The sequence below is a fragment of the Patagioenas fasciata genome, chromosome 1, assembly GCF_037038585.1.
Source record: "Patagioenas fasciata isolate bPatFas1 chromosome 1, bPatFas1.hap1, whole genome shotgun sequence".
Lineage (NCBI taxonomy): Eukaryota > Metazoa > Chordata > Aves > Columbiformes > Columbidae > Patagioenas > Patagioenas fasciata.
The window spans coordinates 169713433-169731219 of record NC_092520.1 but is presented as its reverse complement, the minus strand read 5'-3'; the positions used below and the strand labels follow the sequence as shown (position 1 = coordinate 169731219).

At 37.2% G+C, this 17787-nt stretch overlaps 1 protein-coding gene across 14 annotated transcripts in view; it reads left to right on the top strand.

Annotated features, from left to right (window-relative positions):
• NR2C1 (nuclear receptor subfamily 2 group C member 1) overlaps positions 1-17173 on the top strand; it is a 59057-nt gene extending 41884 nt beyond the window's left edge. For 13 of the 14 annotated variants that reach the window (XM_071800111.1, XM_065837384.2, XM_065837369.2 and 10 more), the window contains 6 exons: positions 316-478; positions 1965-2086; positions 5263-5402; positions 6716-6853; positions 10517-10622; positions 11161-11719. In XM_071800111.1, the coding sequence (XP_071656212.1) occupies positions 316-478; positions 1965-2086; positions 5263-5402; positions 6716-6853; positions 10517-10622; positions 11161-11335 (844 nt within the window). In that variant the 3' untranslated portion in view covers positions 11336-11719. Of the gene's footprint in view, positions 1-315; positions 479-1964; positions 2087-5262; positions 5403-6715; positions 6854-10516; positions 10623-11160; positions 11720-14334 lie in introns of those variants that run through there. The other variant, XR_011736002.1, reaches the window with a different exon arrangement.
• The last annotated feature ends 614 nt before the right edge of the window (positions 17174-17787 follow it).

The following is a 17787-nucleotide window of genomic DNA, read 5'->3' as shown; positions in this document are numbered from 1 at the left end:
ATCACTAACGAGATCTTGAAAAGCAAACTGTGATTCAGCAGCACAATCAAGATGTCAAAACTGTGAATTTGTTGGCAACTAGTGAGAATCTGCTGCTAATTTTTGTGTCAGAGCCACTGCAAGTTGGGGTTTTCAGGGATTCTGTTTGGTGGAGTGGCAGGAAAAGCATACTCCTGACTTCTGTTTTCCAAATCTGGTTCTTTGAAACAGACATCTAAAATACAGATTTCAGATGTGCAGGGTCCTCCTAAATTGAAACGGTCTCTTAATTTTCTTGTTTGTTTTTATTTTTTTGTTGTTGTTGTGATCTTACAGGGCATTTGACACACTTGCAAAAGCATTAAATCCAGGAGAGAGCGCAGCGTGCCAGAACTCTGACAGTATTGAAGCTGGCGTACAGCTCATCGGTGGAGAAACAAGCATGAACATTGTTGAAATAGAGGGACCACTACTCAGTGATGCACATGTAGCATTCCGGGTACTTAATACCTTTTTAATGTTGACTATAACCATTTTAACGTAATGTAAAATAATGATCTGATTAAATCTTATTTTGAGTTTCTTAAAGAGTAACTATTTGCTTAGGTATTGGCATTCATTTCTGATAAATGCACTGTTTTTGTTCACAGGTTAACTGTTTTTTTAGGAACGTACAGCTCTATTCGGCAATTTAGCTGCACTGTTTATTTTATAGCTTCTTACCTTAAAAATACTGGGTAATCCATGTTAGATAGACAAGAGTCACACAAAGCAGAGGGTCAGCATCCACATTCTCACTTGTTCACAGGTGGATCTCGTGCAATCCACAGCTGGATTTTGAGACTGAAGTGTATTTATCGGTTTCGTCTTTGTGTATATACCTTATTTGAGTCTGGTATTAATTGACTTTAATCATTAAGGGAAAATACGGTTTCTTTTTTCATGAGCTGTGTATTTACTGGCTTTATTTTTCATTTTATATGCCTGCAGAAGTTTTTCTATCCATTTTTTTTCATCTTATTATTCTTGGACAAATCAAAAAGCTTGCTCATCTGAAAACTTCTTCAATACCAGGCATTTTATTAAACTTTGCCCCTCTCATCAGCACGTTTTGATTGCTCAAATAAACATATGACTAATGCAAATGTCAGCATTTTTTTTAAATTGTGTTAGCCAAACCATTATATTATGAAGTATTCATTTCTGAAGATAAAACTACAACACTATAATTAGTAGTATGGGGTCAAATCCCACTTCCTTCACATATGCCAGTAACGCCACTGATTTTACTCAATGCACACTGAGAAAAGTAGAGCTAGTCCTTTCTGATACATATTGATTATAGTTTTAGCACTTGGGAGCAGCTGGATATTAGTTATTTTATACATCAGAAGATTTTTTTAATGCATTTTTTTGTAAAATATTAATTAAAAGTACCAAAAAAAGATGTTTTGTGAAATAGAATTCCCATCCACACACAAACTCCCCAGGAATTGTGGTAACTCCTCTAATTTTTCAGGCCACTTACTCTACTCCTCTGGGAGAAGCTTTAGAAAGTAATGATGCCTCTGCGTTTGTATTTTTTATATATTTAACTAGATAGAAATGTAAGCAACCTCATTCTAATTACAATCATTCTTCTAAAACTTTTATTCTTTGAATGTGTCTCAAAAGTTGAGTGTTATTTGGGATTTTCCATCTCCAGGTGTCCCACACATGAATATCTATCTAAGGTAAAGATTCAGAATTTTTGCCTTTTTTATTGCTTTGTAGTTACTATAGGGTATAACAGTGTGACTAATAAAGAAAAAGGCAGTCTTTCAGTTTCATTTCAGGATAATCTCGTGTTTATTTAAAAACCAATTTTACTTTCTCACTTCAAAGGAACTCTAAGACTGATTTTTTTCTTACCATGTTTTTTAATGAAGAAAGTAAAATAACTGACTTGCACTTTTTTCTTTTTTCTTTCTTTTTTTTTTTTCCAGCTCACCATGCCTTCTCCTATGCCTGAATATCTGAACGTTCACTATATCTGCGAGTCTGCCTCCAGGTTGCTTTTCTTGTCCATGCACTGGGCACGTTCCATTCCATCTTTTCAAGCGTTAGGGTAAGTTTTCAATTACCTGTTCACTTCTGTTGTGAAAACACACTTTTTAACTTTTTATTTTCACTGTCTTATTCAGGGACATTTAAAATATAAATCTACTTACACCATTTTTTGTGGATCATCATGAAGGTAAATTTTCTGAATCAAAACTGCTCCCAACTTCAGTCCAACTGAGGTACTTTGGTTGCGTTTTGAAGGAAAAAGGAGTAAGATATGTAACAATCAAATGCCTGCACACCGCTACTCAATTTTTAGTAGATGGGATTTCCTATCATTTTTTAATAGCTACATCCCAAACTGAGATGCTTGTCAGGCAGTCACCATAAAGAAGCTCCTCTCTGGATCCCCAAATATTGTTATCTTTATAGATCAGTTAGTCGTAATAATGTTGCCTTTGGTAACCTGTGAGAAGAAAATGGTTAGCTAGATTCAGCAAGCATTCAGGATGAAGTTGTTTAATTTCAGGGGATTATCGGAAAAGAAAGGTTTGCTGTAACCAGAAAGTAATTCTTGCTATTCTTTTTCCAGTTTGTGTAACATCCTGCTTTTCCAGCAGAATTCAGTGTATCACTTAAAATTCTTAATCTAAATGTAGTAGTACCTTGCCAACTATCATGAGAAAACATCTCAAAAGCGCATGGGAAAAAGTTATTTCTGTTCTTTTCAAAAGGAAGGTTTTGAAGACAACATCAAACAAATAAAGATACTGTATGAGTTCTGACACAAGTGGAGTACAAATCATGTTTGTCTGTTCTCATCTACAGTGTTTTTCTTTAATTCAGTATCAAAACAGCATATGACTGTGGCAGCAAAGAGAATTCCTCTTCAAAGTGAGCGATTTTCCGCTTTTCCAGGAAGGCTATCAAAAGCAGGATGATCTGTGATTACCATTCATGTTTACTCAGATGTTTAAGTGAAATTATTCTATATTGTTTAAGGGAAGATACTATATTGTGTGTAATTGAAGCCTGTGGGTTTTGAGAAGGAAAAATTAAAATTCTATGAAGTTAAGCAATTTCAAGGGTAAAAAACTCAGGTAAATATGATGTTTTATTTTAGTAGAAATTGTTGCCCCGCAGAATTTCAAAATAGATAGCAAATTAACATAGTACAGTATATCATTACACATTTTTCAAAGGTTTTTGTAACAGAGAGACATTGCAAATTAGTGTTATAAGAACAAATGGGAATTGCTTTTTAAAAATAAAATATTGTACAGAATACCTGTCTCTCTGAAAAGATATAACAAGAAATGCTTACAGATAATCCGCATATTTTTTAAATGTGTTACTTCCCACAATATTTTTCTGTTTGAATAACAAAGGGAGGAGTAGTCTGTCTTAATAATGTTAATATTCACCTGAGCTAGCATCATGGACAACAGTATATTTAAAGACCATTTAACATAAATATACAGGTTTCCTTTTGAAGAGCTTAAAATACTAACTTTTTTTCAAGTAGAGATTTATTTGAAATGAATGCAGCTGTTTTAGTCTGAGCACATTTTGTGCTATAATTTTGACTTTTAGAAGGGTGACTCGTTTCACTTTTTAAACGAAGAGAAATACATGGTAGTAGTAGTAGAGAGGAGCCGATGAGCCAAAACAAAGCCATAGCAGTGGTTTTGTAGGGAAAAGAAATCATTGTACCCAGGTGGTTCCCTCCTCAGGCAATGTGTTGGCTTTGGCATGATTTAGTAGGCAAGAGAGATTCCTACTGAAACCTTCATCGGGCTGGTTACAGCCTCGAAGTTTTTTGAGGCTAATTAAGTTTGATCAGCTGGTTCTTGTCCAAGTTTGGTGAGCTATGAAGTTGCTCTAGAGCAGGGATGTCAAACTCATTTTCAGTGAAGTCACATCAGCCTCGCGGTTGCCTTCAAAGGGTTAAATGTGATAGATGTATAGATGTAACTATTCCTGTATTTATATGGTCCTAAAATTACATGCTCTAGATGGTACATTTATCTACCTATACCAGCTGAGTAGCCAGTACACCATAGTTTCGCTGTTCTTCACCATCGTCCCTTTGAGAGGAGATGAATGGGGTTGTCACAAATACGTGTAGAACCCGCATGTACAGTATCGTGTCTACCACAACAAGAACTGGTTCATACTAAAAAATACTGCCTGAGGTAAACTCTGTGTAATCCAGTACAGGACAAGTCTACATTAACCTGTCATTTGGCAGATCAGTATTGCAGTAAATCCTCAGAGATGTTCTTGAAGATTACATCAACATTCTTGCAAAAATCCATTCCATTCTATTTTTGTAGTTGAAACCCTAGCTTTAATATGCTTTTCTTCTTAGATAGGTCTTGTGCTTCTTTTAAATTTTCATTATTTATATTTACTGGCTAAAACTGTTGAAACATGGTATCTGAATTTGACTCCTCACTGGTAGGATTTCCTTTTTAAGGTACTGAGCTCATTAAGCTCTACAAGTTAGAGATGCTTGGCAATACTGAGCATTAGGTTACTAATATGGAAGTGCCTGAATATGGATTTATATACCTAATTTTGAGCTTCAGCATTTGAAAAAAAATACTGACTACCCATGAAACTTAAGGACTAATTCTTACAGCAAACAAATCCTCATTACTTCTATTTATACTTTGAAGTCGGTATTTCAAACCTTATTACAGACATGACAGGGATACAAAAAATAGCAGTCAGGAAGCTCAGGAACTTGGTTGCTCATGTTCCATTTCACATATATTTTTAATGAATAAATTAGACCAAGCTGCCAGATTTCAAGTAAAAATTTCTAAAAGGGACCTTTGAGCCTGTTCTGCGTTCACAATACAGCAACAATGAATTTTTTTTTGCCCATGCATGTAAATGTTATTAAAAAATTACTGTGAATCCTAAAAAAACTAGCATGAGGGAATACACCCAGACAGCTGACATTTACCGTAACTTCACCACGCTCTTGTGATAGAAGTCTTATCTCCTTTTAGGTCATTAAAACAAAAATTGCTTCTATACGAAAGTCATTTTAGAACAGGTATTTTAAACCTAGCATGCAAATAAAAATATTGTAGAGGCAGGGCTTCATTTTGGTTCTGGTTGCAACGTTAAATTAGATGAATGTTTTACGAAGTGTTCTTCAAATGTAAAGAAACTGCGTGAATGCAAATGGCTGGTTTTATTAACTGAAGTTATTGTATTTTTTAATAGACAGGATAACAGCATATCATTAGTAAAAGCCTGCTGGAACGAACTTTTTACGCTTGGTCTTGCACAATGTTCCCAAGTTATGAATGTGGCAACTATCTTAACTGCATTTGTTAATCACCTTCACGGCAGTTTACAGCAAGGTAAGGTATATACTGTGCATTGCCAGACTTGGGGAATTGCTTCATGTTTTTTTAAGTTTTGAACTGCGTGGAAGCTTTTTACTTACCGTTCACTCGTTAATGAAAATGTACTGTTTATAGAGTTTTGTGGTTAATAGTGAAACAAAATAATAATAGAAAATAGTTCACAAAATGGAATTTTTTAGCGATTTTGCGAAAGTCAGCTATGTTAATACTTACCTCCAAATTTAAAAATATTTTTTTAAAAAATTACCCATCTATCTAATATAGGTTAGCATTTACTAGGGTTGTTTTTATTTTGTGTCTATGTAAAGTCTAATAGTATACTGTTGTTCTGCTGATATATATGTCCGCTCAAATTAGGAATATTTCAGGTAGCATCAATGTTAGGAACACAAGTGTCCTGTGAATATTCCTCTGTGTCAAGGATATAAACTAAAAAAGGGTATAAAGCCAGAAAAGGTATAAAGCCATTGCTGACCCAAGGGGAACAGCTCTGGCACCCCCAAAGTAAACAAGATTATCCTCATATTAGATGGAACCTCCTGTGTTCCAGTCTGTGCCTGTTGCCCCTCATCCTGTCATTGGGCACCACTGAAAGGAGTCTGGTCCCATCCTCTTGACACCCATCCTTGAGATATTTATAAACATTGATGAGATTGCCTCTCAGCCTTCTCTTCTCCAGGCTGAACAGACCCATCTCTCTCAGTCTCTCTTCATAAGAAAGATGCTCCAGATCCCTCATCATCTTTGTAGCTCTCCACTGGACTCCTTCCAGTGGTTCCTTGTCCTTCTTAAACTGGGGAGCCCAGAACTGGAGGCAGTACTCCAGATGTGGCCTCACCAGGGCAGACCAGAGGAGGAGGATGACCTAGATGCAAATGAGGAAGGGTGTATAGTTCACCTTCTTTTTCAGCAGTGGCTTGGTCTCTGACTGACAAAATAGCCCATGGAACTGTACATCAACCTCCCTCATGGCACCTTTTAGGTCTGGAGCACAGATCGGCAGCAATAGTGTATTTGTTACTTATAAGTAGTCTTGCCCTTCCTTGATCCTTTCAAGTTCTAATCTGCCTCTGATTATTGGAAGTTTTAGTGGCAGGAAGAGACCTAATTATACAATGTAGAAAAAGAAAAAGATCGTTATAGACCCCAATTGTTAGTGTCAAGGTTATTCAGACCTCGTATATGAGTTTATAGATGGCACAGATTTACCACTGTTTGAATCTAATACAAATATTTATTTTTTAAAATCCTTTTTTTGGATGTGGATTGATTTGGGGCTTTTACATTTTATGTGTGTGTTGACTTAGATAAGCTGCCAACAGACAGAGGAAAACTAGTAATGGAGCATATCTTCAAATTGCAAGAATTCTGTAACAGCATGGTTAAGCTTTGCCTAGACGGATATGAATATGCATACTTGAAAGCAATTGTCCTCTTCAGTCCTGGTATGTAATTATTCCCAATTTAAAACTTTAATCTATGCTATTTTTTTCCATATAACTTCTGCCTGTTTCATTATATGCAGTTAAAACCTGTAGAATTCCTGTCTCACTTGTGGAAGAATCTTGGAAGGCATGTAATGAGGACTGTAGGAAAAGGAGGTTTAGTCTTTTAATATAAATAATGAAATGCTGCTTTGGAGACATAAGTTTTATTTGTGCCTCTGCCGTTGATCTTTTATTTATTTATTTATCTATCTATCTATCTATCTATCTATTTATTTATTTATGGCTTTTAGTTCTGTCCTTTCTGGGGTAGTTTTTCTGAGGACCTTCAGTTCCATTTTCAGCAGTGTTGTTTTTGCACATCCAGCTGAGATGTATTGAAGTTGGGTTTTTAATGTATGAAAGATTATCTCTCTGGGCATTTATTCTCATATGCAAAATTACAGAAACATGACCTCACTTCACATAGGTGTTTTGAAAATAAATATTACATATAGCATTTCTGGTGAATGAACACCACAAACATTCCCTTATATTATTATTTCTGTCTTCTGAACAGTATTTGTCTAATGTATTCCGAGTAACGTTAATAGACATGAATTAGACTGTGAAGATAAAATAATGATTATTTTTTCCTTCTGGGAGATTAGTCTGCAGTATGGAAGAAGAGTCCTCTGTTTATGACAGACAGAGACTGAGTAGTTAGATTATGTAGCACATATGCTTAGACTGTAGAAAATTACAACATTAATTTTCTTTCTTTGAAAATTGTAGAATTAGCTTTTCACCAAAGGCAGTCAGATACTATACCAGTATGCTGCAGGTCTTAGATTCATCATTCAGAATTTAGAGATTTAATATAAAACCACAACCAAATCTTTTGATAAAAGAAAAATGGATAAGCCTCAAGTACTTACTGTATCTCCAGGGATTTTTCACTGTCACATTTAGAAAGTAAATCTTCAGTCACTCCATTTTGCATTAGAAAGTTTTAAAAGCATCAACAGCTTCCTTAATCCTCTTTGCTCTGCCTTTTTTAGATGCTGATGTCCCATAGAAAGGATCAGAGCAAATTGTAAAAAGCTGTCTGAACTTTAGTGACCTGCCCCCCCGCCAGTAGTGTAGGATACGCAGAAGACTGGGTATTTGCTTCTTGTCAGTTCTGTAGGTTTATTTGATCTGAGAAGAACTTTATTTTTCCATCAGCTGCAGTTCACAGAAAAAATAGTTGAGGTGAGAAAATCTTTTGGAACTTGGGACACTTCCAAAATGTAAATTTTAAGCTGGTTTTCTTATGTATATTTAAAAAAAATAATTGTGAGGTTCTTGCTTTGCAGTTTCCCTCATAGTTACATTATCTTTTCCACATATATCTGCAAGGAGTATCCACATCTCTCAGCATCAGCAGGAATTCATGGTACTCATCTCAGTGCACAACAAAACCCTGCAGATCTTCCATTGTGGTTTTGGGTTTTTTTTTTGATATTGCAGTCATGGAAGACTTCTAAGATGAAAGACGTTCTTTTAAGTAAGAGGCAGTATAAGTAGTGTCAGAACCCTCCAGGAAAGACTATAAATTCCCAGAGGATATTCCAATGATATTCTTCTATTGTGGATCATAAGGAAAATCAGCTCCTGAGTGCTTCCACTATAGAACATAATCCTGCTCTCAGTCCTCATGACTGGGAGAATCGTGCCCGGTTTCATGTGGTTGCTTCCACAGTCCACTGAAGGGGATGGTTTCAGTTTTCTGATAAGCAGTACCCACCATGAGTTTAATTGCAATATTAAGAGCACTTGAAAATGTTTGCTTTTTTTTTTTTAATTTCTGTTGAGGACTTAAGAGTTGTCCAGACTTTTCACTGTTATTTCAGAAGAAGCAGAGACTTTAAGTGGAGGGTGAGAGGGTGTTTGCTTCTTCAGATAATGCTTGCAGGACACATAACTCTCCTTCAAGTGTTCTTTACCCCTAATTAGTCCTTCCATGGCTTCCCATACTCAGAACCGGTACAGGTTGCTCCAGGAAAGAAATAAAATGATGGAAGAAAATATCAAGCCCATTTTTCTAGTACAGCTTCTGCTAGGGTGTACAACAGAATCTGTCTGCCTGTCTGAAGAAATCAGCCCTGTTGGACACGAGCAAATATTTCTCTAGGAACCTTACACTTGCAAAGCAATATTTATTTATTTGTTTAGTCTGAAATTAATTTGTCTCCTTCCAGTTAGATTTGACAACACAAAAGGTAGAAGGAAAAATGTCTTCGGAAAACACTATATCCAGACACATGATTAAGATGAATTTTCTTTAGCTGCTTTAATGGCAATGTCTTGATCCTGTGAGCCATGTAACAGAGTTTTCATATACCGGAAAGTCATGTTCACCACCTTGAACAGAAGGGATGTTCTGGCAATGATGCACAGCCCAGAAATTACAATTTCAGGGATTTTACTGCTTTGCCACAGAATGGGGCTGGGCTGCAAATGCAGCAGAATCGTAAGGTGAGAACATCTGCTTTAGCAGACCCTGCTGATTTGCTGTCTTCCACAGCTGGACACTCAAAGATCGCTGAAAATCGTCTGTGCCAACCCAGCTGTTTGTCACAGGGCAGCCTTGGGCAAAGAGATGAGTGTAAAGGGAGCGCCTGGAGGACTTTACATCTTTATTAATGGCTATTAGTTACTAGCAGTGATCTTCAAGCTACTGACTTCTAGCTGTGTTTCTGGCATTGCTCTAAAAGCTACAGCATGAAGTGATGCATATTGCATATCAATGGATACTCTTCAAAATGTGCATTTGTTAACCTCTTCTGCATAAATTTGTACTCATGCTTTCAGAATGACTGAATTACTACACAGGACAAAATATTCCTCTGTGAGATGATGTGCTCGGGGGAGTCTAATCTATCACATAACTGCTAAATTGCTCTGAAAGCTTTTGTATCTGCAGAGCTAGACCAAAATCTCATGGTGTTGTTGACAGAAGGCGATGTATTTGGAGAGGAAGCGTGACTGTTAGAAATAATCTTTTACCTGACATAATCTAGCAGCTCCTTTATGATCCCATTTCTGAAAAATGAAATCTGCATGATTTGTCATGCTACTATGGCAGTAAAATATTTACATTGAGATAGGTGGATATTAAAAACTCCAGACCACGTAAAGTATTCAGAATTGCTGGATAATAATTTCCAAATGTGACTTTGCAGTTCAGTTAATATCCTTTCATTTTAGCATGATTGAAATGTCAAGTGTTTAAATCACTACTAGAAATTAGTTTTAACACATTGGCAAATTTTGCACCGAACAGTTGAAAAAGAACGCTATTTGTGCATACAATGTTCCAATAGATGTCAGTCTATTGAAACAATGCTGGTTTACTGCTGCGCAGAGAACAGAGCTGGATAATCAAGATTGATGTAAACTTTGCAAGCACAATATTATTTGAACTCTCCAAAATGTCTGGTTTTATTTATATAAAACTAAATAAAACATAAACATAGAGGAAAAGGAATGTGAGGAGGTAAAGCAGTGTCCTCCACTGAAACTGTGAAGTTTCTGCAGCTACCACATAATGATTTCAGTATGCTTACAACTGGATAATCTGTAGGGATTTTAGTGCATCTTATATAGAACAGGTATAACAATGTAGAGTGTTGTTTTCAGATCACCCAGGTCTAGAAAATGTGGTACAGATTGAGAAGTTTCAAGAAAAGGCTTACATGGAGTTCCAAGATTATGTAACAAAAGCATATCCGGATGATACTTACAGGTCTGTAAAATAATACACTTCTTTGATTGATTCTCTTTTCAAAGCATCAGTGCTACTGATTTGTACAGTATTTCTTCTAATAAATAGGTACATTCTTATTTCCTTAAAGATAAGAAATTACCTTTGGAGCACTTCAAAGTACTCATACATATTACGAGTATTATTTATTATTTATATTAATGAGTATTCATTATTAATTTCCAAAACGAAATAAATATTTGAAATAAAATAAATATTTTTAGTATTTTCATTTTGAATTGCACCTACTTGGAATATTTTTTCATTTATTCAAAGTCTAAACATTATACAGTCCATGTAATTGACAGGCATATTCACATTTTTTGTACTGTTGAAGACATGACTGGACATAAATTTAATACTCTACTGATTTAAATATTTAAACCTTTCATGAACTAGATATAGCGATTTTTGACCAGTATTGTCCCTTGTTAATTTTTTCGCTTACTGGTAACATGATTGTGAATAACACCAACATCTCTGCCCACAAGTGACACTTTTTACCCAACTTATTTTCCAGACTATCTAGACTTCTCCTCCGGTTGCCTGCTCTTAGGCTGATGAGCGCAGCCATCACAGAAGAGCTGTTCTTTGCAGGACTGATCGGCAACGTTCAGATCGACAGCATCATCCCGTACATTCTGCGAATGGAGACAGCGGACTACAACTCTCAGATAATTGGTCACGCCGTATAAAAGTAGCAGTCGAGGATTCTGTACCATGGCAGTCATGGTGATGTAAATGCGTACCCTGTCTCCAAGAGATGGCAAGAAGCCTTCCCATGCACGTTTCCAAGAAGGCTAATATTCCTCCTTTCCAGTACACTTGGGAAACATGGTGGAGTGTATTAAAGAATATAGGATCACTTCCTATTTTTCATCTGATCTCCAAGGACTTGTAAATTAAGTTGATATGTGAAGAAGGTCAAGAATTGTCCATCCTATTTTTGTAGATAGATGAACTTGGAATATTTGTTTATGAAGTCCAGGCTTGTGAAGAAACTGAAGCAGCTTTGACTGAACTAAGGTATCTCAACTTAGTTTGATGTTTTAGACAAATAAATTAACTTTCCTCTCTGAGTTGTGTTTTCAGTGTTTTGCTACTAGTTCTTTCTCATTGATCAAATGGAAAATACATGATCAAACATCCTGAAAGGGCCAGGGTTTCCATGGAGACAAGACTGTTAAAGCAAAAGTTAGTTTTTCAACTGTTGTTTTGAAGAGAGACTTTTTTCTTATATGAAACACTTGACACCATTACAAGTGCAGGGAAAGTAGAGGAAGTTCACATTTTAAAATATTGTGATCATATGTCGATGCAGTTGACCAAAAGTGAAGCAGCAAAGGGTCAGTACTGACTATTCTGTGGATGCAACAGAACACTGTGTTGTGGTGTTATGTCTTGGTAGACATCAGCTGGTTTATACGATGAAAAACTAACATGGAGGTGTATACTGCAGGTGTTCAAAGGTGACATCCTCCTGTCCTTTCTGATCTCTGAAGTTAAAGCTTTTTCACACTACCCCTCCCTCTTTCATACTCATTGCACAACAGTGGAGGCATTCTAGATGCCTCTTAACTTGTTTACTTTTTTATTATTGTTAGCCTTTGCCTATGTATTTCTCTTTTCCAACCACTCTTGTATGATTATTTTTTAAATTTGAGTTCGTCAAATCCAGTGTCCTGCCCCATGGGAGCATGATCTCTGCTGCTTTTCCTTTCCCTATTAGAAATGGGTCTAGATAACTTCATATATGTTGCCTGGCTCATGCACCATAGCTCCAACTAAAGATGGGTTTAAATGTTTTTCTGTCTTGAGGCATGTGCCTCACTGATAAGTATATGGTTGCTTCTTGCTTCCTTTTGCAGCAGGAAGTTATACATCCCTAGTGCATTTAATATCTGTTGCTTAAAAGTAGAGAATTATCCTAGTAGAAGTGGTGGTCTCCCTCTGACACTAGTGTTTAGGATTGTCTACATCTTGGATCAAGGCTGAATTCTGTTTACCTTGAACCTTCTCTTTCTCTGGCAACATTGGATGAAGAAGAGCCTCACCCAATCCAGAAGCACATGGTTGCACCAGAAATTGTTTATTCAAAACATCAGCTTAAATGGGGGCCTTTTACCCACCCTGCACTAGCAGCTCCAATACCAACCTTACACCAAGAGCTCTGTTGTTTTTTCTCAGCACCTGAGGATCTCAACCAGCCAAAAAAGAGAACTGCCGCTGATACTGAATTCCTGTGTCCTTTTCAATTCTGCTGACTGAGCTGCTTGAATCTTCCTCCACCATCCTTCCTGTATCATCTCCAGGATCAGTCCTTCCCAACACCACAGACCCAAGCACTCAGCGCTGAGAAGCTCCGATGGGATGGAGCCATCCCCCCGGCTCTGCCTTGGCACTTACATGCTGGAGGGCAGCCTGCAATGGTGGAGCATAGCTTGAGCCTCCATAGCTTGAGCCTCAGGTGTGATATGCAGTTCTTTGTTTACAGCTGGCCAAAAGATGCAGGTGACACAGCCTCTCCTGTGGTACAGTCCAGCTTCAGAAACAGCTGAGAAAAGACCACTGTTTCTACAGATATAAATCTTCAGCAATTGAATCCCTCAGCTCATTCATCTTTATCATAGAGCAGTCCAGGTTGGGAGGGACCTTGAAAGATCATCCAAAGGGAGCCTAGATGAGATTATCTGGCACGCTGTCTGATCACATCTTGCAAACCTCCAGTAATGGGGACTCTACCACATCCCTGGGGAGGTTGTTGTGGTGACTGATTGTTCTTAGCGTAAAAACTTCTTTCTTATATCGAGTTTTCCAAGACTTTTCAAAGATTGTAGACAGTGGCCTTGCATCAGTGTCAGCCACTTAATACCCTAGGGTGGATTTCCTCTAGGCCAATGTATTTACAGGGGCTGAGCCCTTGCAAGGGGCTGCAGACTAGCCCCTCCTCTACTACTAGTGGGTTGACACGTGTTGTAGCTACTTGATCCTGTGCTCTGTGGTCCAGCTATACTGGTAAAAGCAAAAGCAACATAGATAGGGAGACCCCTTCCCTTCTCAGCATTATTAGTGAGGAGCTTCCCTGCCCTGTGTAGCAATGGGCTATGTCTGCCCTCTGCCACTGCTTACTGCTCATGTATTTGGAGAACCCTTTCTTGTTCTTCTTTACATCTTTTGCCAGTTTCAGTTCTAGCTGAGCCTTAGCCTTCCTGACCACATCTCTGCATGCCCTAGCAAGGTTCTTGCAGTCCTTGATGGGTATTTAGTCGCCTTTCCATAGCTGAAACCTTATTTTCTCTGGATTTCTGTTCTGGATCCCTGTTCTTGCTTCCTCTTTGTCCCTAGACTGCTTGAATACAGGTGGACCTGCTCCAGTAACGTGTGGACTGCCATTAGCACTGACTGCAGGGTCAAGACTATTTTCATAGGATGTGTCAACTCAAAACCACAAGAACATTGGTCATGCTTCACATCAAGCTGTTTAAATTCAGGTGTTTGAAACGTCGTTGCTGTTCTTTTTGATGCCCATCACCTCTGCTACACAGCAGACGATCCAAATCCCCATGGCTGATTTTTTTCCCCTCCCACTTACTTTACTGTTCTTTTCCTGGTGAATCTTTTGGGATTTCTACCAGGTCACCAAATGAGGAAATTAACCCATCTGTGTTTTTCTTTTTAAACCCTCTATTTTCAGGTCTGAGACTTCACATGTGGGGTAGTGAGAGAATATTGTCTCCTTATTTGCACGGGACAGAGACTTTCAGATTGTCTTGAATCTAGTTATCTTGACCAGCTGAGAAAAGAGGATAACTATCTCCAAACTAGATACCGGACTGTATTACCACTCTTGAAAACAGTATGATTAAGTCACCATCAGTAATCAGGATATACTCTTAATGTTTCTCAGACTACATTTGGGGCTTTGCTCAATGATATCTCTGTTTCATGTCTTTGCAAGCCAGACAACTAGCTCAAGATATCTTCAACCAAAGAACCAAGAAGTCTCTGCCAGCCACCTTTTTCTGAGGATACTGGGACACTTAATTATCCGTGGTGTGGATATGCTTGTAAAGAAAAGCTGCTTATCTCAAAGAAATTGTGTGCGTTGTCTATGTATTTGACAACCATATATCATTCTCCTTTGCTACGTGTGGCTGGCAGAGTGATGTAACTCTATACTTGCTGTAAAGTCAAGGAAAAGGGGAGAGATGAGTCCACACCCGCAGTGCTGTAAGGGCCAAAAGACGCCCATTTTATGATTGGATACTTCTGATGTTTGGACCTCTGTAGAGCAAATGTGCGTACACACAACACATTGCAAAGAGCTCTGGCTGCTGGTAAGTAACCTTTTCCCAAAAAAAAAAGTTTTCTTATATTTTTTCATAGTAATACATTCTGGTGAGAAGTTCAGGATTGGTTTAAAGGTCGGGTGAGCTGGTCTGTGCTGCTCGGCAAGTAACCTCTCTTGTCTTTGTGATGGTTGAGAAGCTGGATCCCTTACTGCTGGTTGTTGCTTCAGGGTTGTTCACTTTGCTCATCAAGATTTTTCGTTAACCATTTAAAAATTATTTCCTAAATAATTCTTAAATTATAAATTCATACTTCCAATAAGGAAGGAGGCATAACTGTGTTTTCTCAGGAATGGGAGCTTTAGAACAGGTAAATTAATACAGGGATAAAAGCACTTTTTTCTTCTTTCTGCCTGTTAACCATTGCAGTTATCTCTGATAATAATGTGACATTTCATGGAAAGGTTAAACAGTGAAGTTCTGGTTTTGATGGTGTGGTTTTGGTTTTGTTTTTTTAAGATAATTACTGCTCAGTTAAATGCAGCACATTAAGTTACCTTCAACTCAGGCCCTTAGCGTTTCTAACAGCAATTTTTTTGTGATTACATGATCTCACATTACCTCCTGTGTGATTTATTGTCCTTTTTAGTCTTGTGGATAAACGTTCTTTGCTGCTGAATAAAAGGCTGGCTAATATTACCGATTTCTTTCATGCTGTTCAGTGACATTGTTAATCAGCTAACAAAAACGTGAATATTGAAGCTCATTCCAACATGGATGTTAAAATACCTCATTGTTTTGTGACCTCTTCCTTTCACATTTAATTTATTTTTCAAACTTCTGATCTTCAGCAGTGTTGACAGTTTCACACCCAGTCAGGATTTAACCAAATTGTGGCATTTACTAGTAAAAAAAAGTCTTTTTGCCAATGAAAGGACCAGTTTAGTTTCAACAGCTTTAAAATTTTCAGTGTTAACAGCAAGAAAAAACATTTTAATATATATCACATGAAAGGAAAAACAATTTTATACATTTCAGAATCCTGTCATTTAAAGATGGGAGCAGTGTTACACACAATAACCTTATTAGTTCAAACATTTTTCACTGAAGTACATTTTGTACGTACATATGTAGGTTTAGGTTTCTTGTTTCATACTGGTAAAGTTTCTGGTGCAAATAATTGTTATAGTTTAAACTCTTTTCAAAAGTACATCCATTGTAATACCTTCTGCAGTTACAAACTTAGCCTGTCCATACATTTATTCTCTCTGATCTTCAGTGTCAGTGCAAATCAGTCTGTTCACTTTGAAACTGATCTGTTCATTTTGTTCAGCCTTTGCGGTTCCAGTGTGAGCATTACAATGTCAATGTAGTTGTCTTGCTGTTGCATAAGAAATAAATCACTGTAAATGTCTTCAAACCTGGCTGTACTGGTAAATTATATTTTGGCTGTATTTTTAAAAAGAGACTGTAACTTTCTATTATAGAAAACAATTGCAATAACCTATTACTTTGTTAGTGTTTTATATGGATTGACTTATAGACCTAAAACAGTGTATATGGTTGCAAACAGTTTATGGATCTTTCCCACTTTTATTACACGATGTAGTGTTGTCAGTTATGTTCAGTCTCTGGAATTTGTGGTAGTTGCAATATCTTGCTGTTCTCTAGTCTTTGTTGCTATTAATCCTTTGTTTCCATGCTTACTACTTTCGGCCCTATGAATCTGAAAATGTAATAATTTATTGTAAAATTTAGTTTACAATTTTTTTGCCTTTTAAAAGACTACATAGAAATGTGTATTGTAATGAACCCTGATCATAGGTCTTAATGTCATATAATGCAATAATGTATATTTGGGAATGATTATTTGATTCATTATGGATCAGTTTTAGGTTGGAAGTTAGAGTATGGTTGAACACAGATTGTTTTTGAAAGAAATACAGACTTAAGATGTTCAGGTTTAACTATCTCAGTTTTAAATATTACTGGATAAATAATGAGTTTATTCATGTTTAAAATCATGACATTATCGCAAGTTTTGGTCTGCTCCAGAACTGATTTCTCAGTGATAACTGAAGAAGTGTAATTTTCTTAGTCTTTGTCTTCTATTATAAATGTGTGGTGTTTTCATGAATGAGCAGATAACCTAGAACAGCATCCCAAATGAGAAATGAGCTACCGTTCTTTTCATGCTTAAATTCTGAAATGTTTTTATCATAAAGTAAATTAATTACCCACTGACGCATTGCAGAGAAAATGTTTGTAAGGTGCACTGGTAGAAAACAAAGTTTGGGCGATAGAATGAGTTTAGTAATTATGAGAGCTGGAAATGAGCATTTAGAGTCTTTTCCCCATCAAAACTTAATTCAGGCTCTCTCTTGGCTCTGTTTTAAAAACTACCTTTCTCAGTACATAGGCTCACAGAACTACTGAATGATTTGGGTTGTAAGGGACCTTCAAAGGTCATCTAGTCCAATCCCCTGCAATGAGCAGGGACATCTTCAACCAGATCAGGTTGCTCAGAGCCTCGTCCAGCCTCGCCTGGGATGTCTCCAGGGATGGGGCATCTACCACCTCTCCAGGCAACCTGTGCCAGTGTTTCACCACCCTCATCATAGAGAATTTCTTCCTTCTGTCCAATCCAAATATACCCTCTTGCAGTTTAAAACCGTTGCACCTCATCCTGTCACCACAGGCCCTGGTAAGAGTCTGTCCCTATCTTTCTTATTGGCCCCCTTTAAGTATTAAAAAGCCGCAATAAGGTCTCCCTGTAGCCTTCTCCAGGCTGAAAAACCCCGATTCTTTCAGTGTTTCTTCATAGGAGAGCTGTTCCAGTCCTCTGATCATTTTTGTGG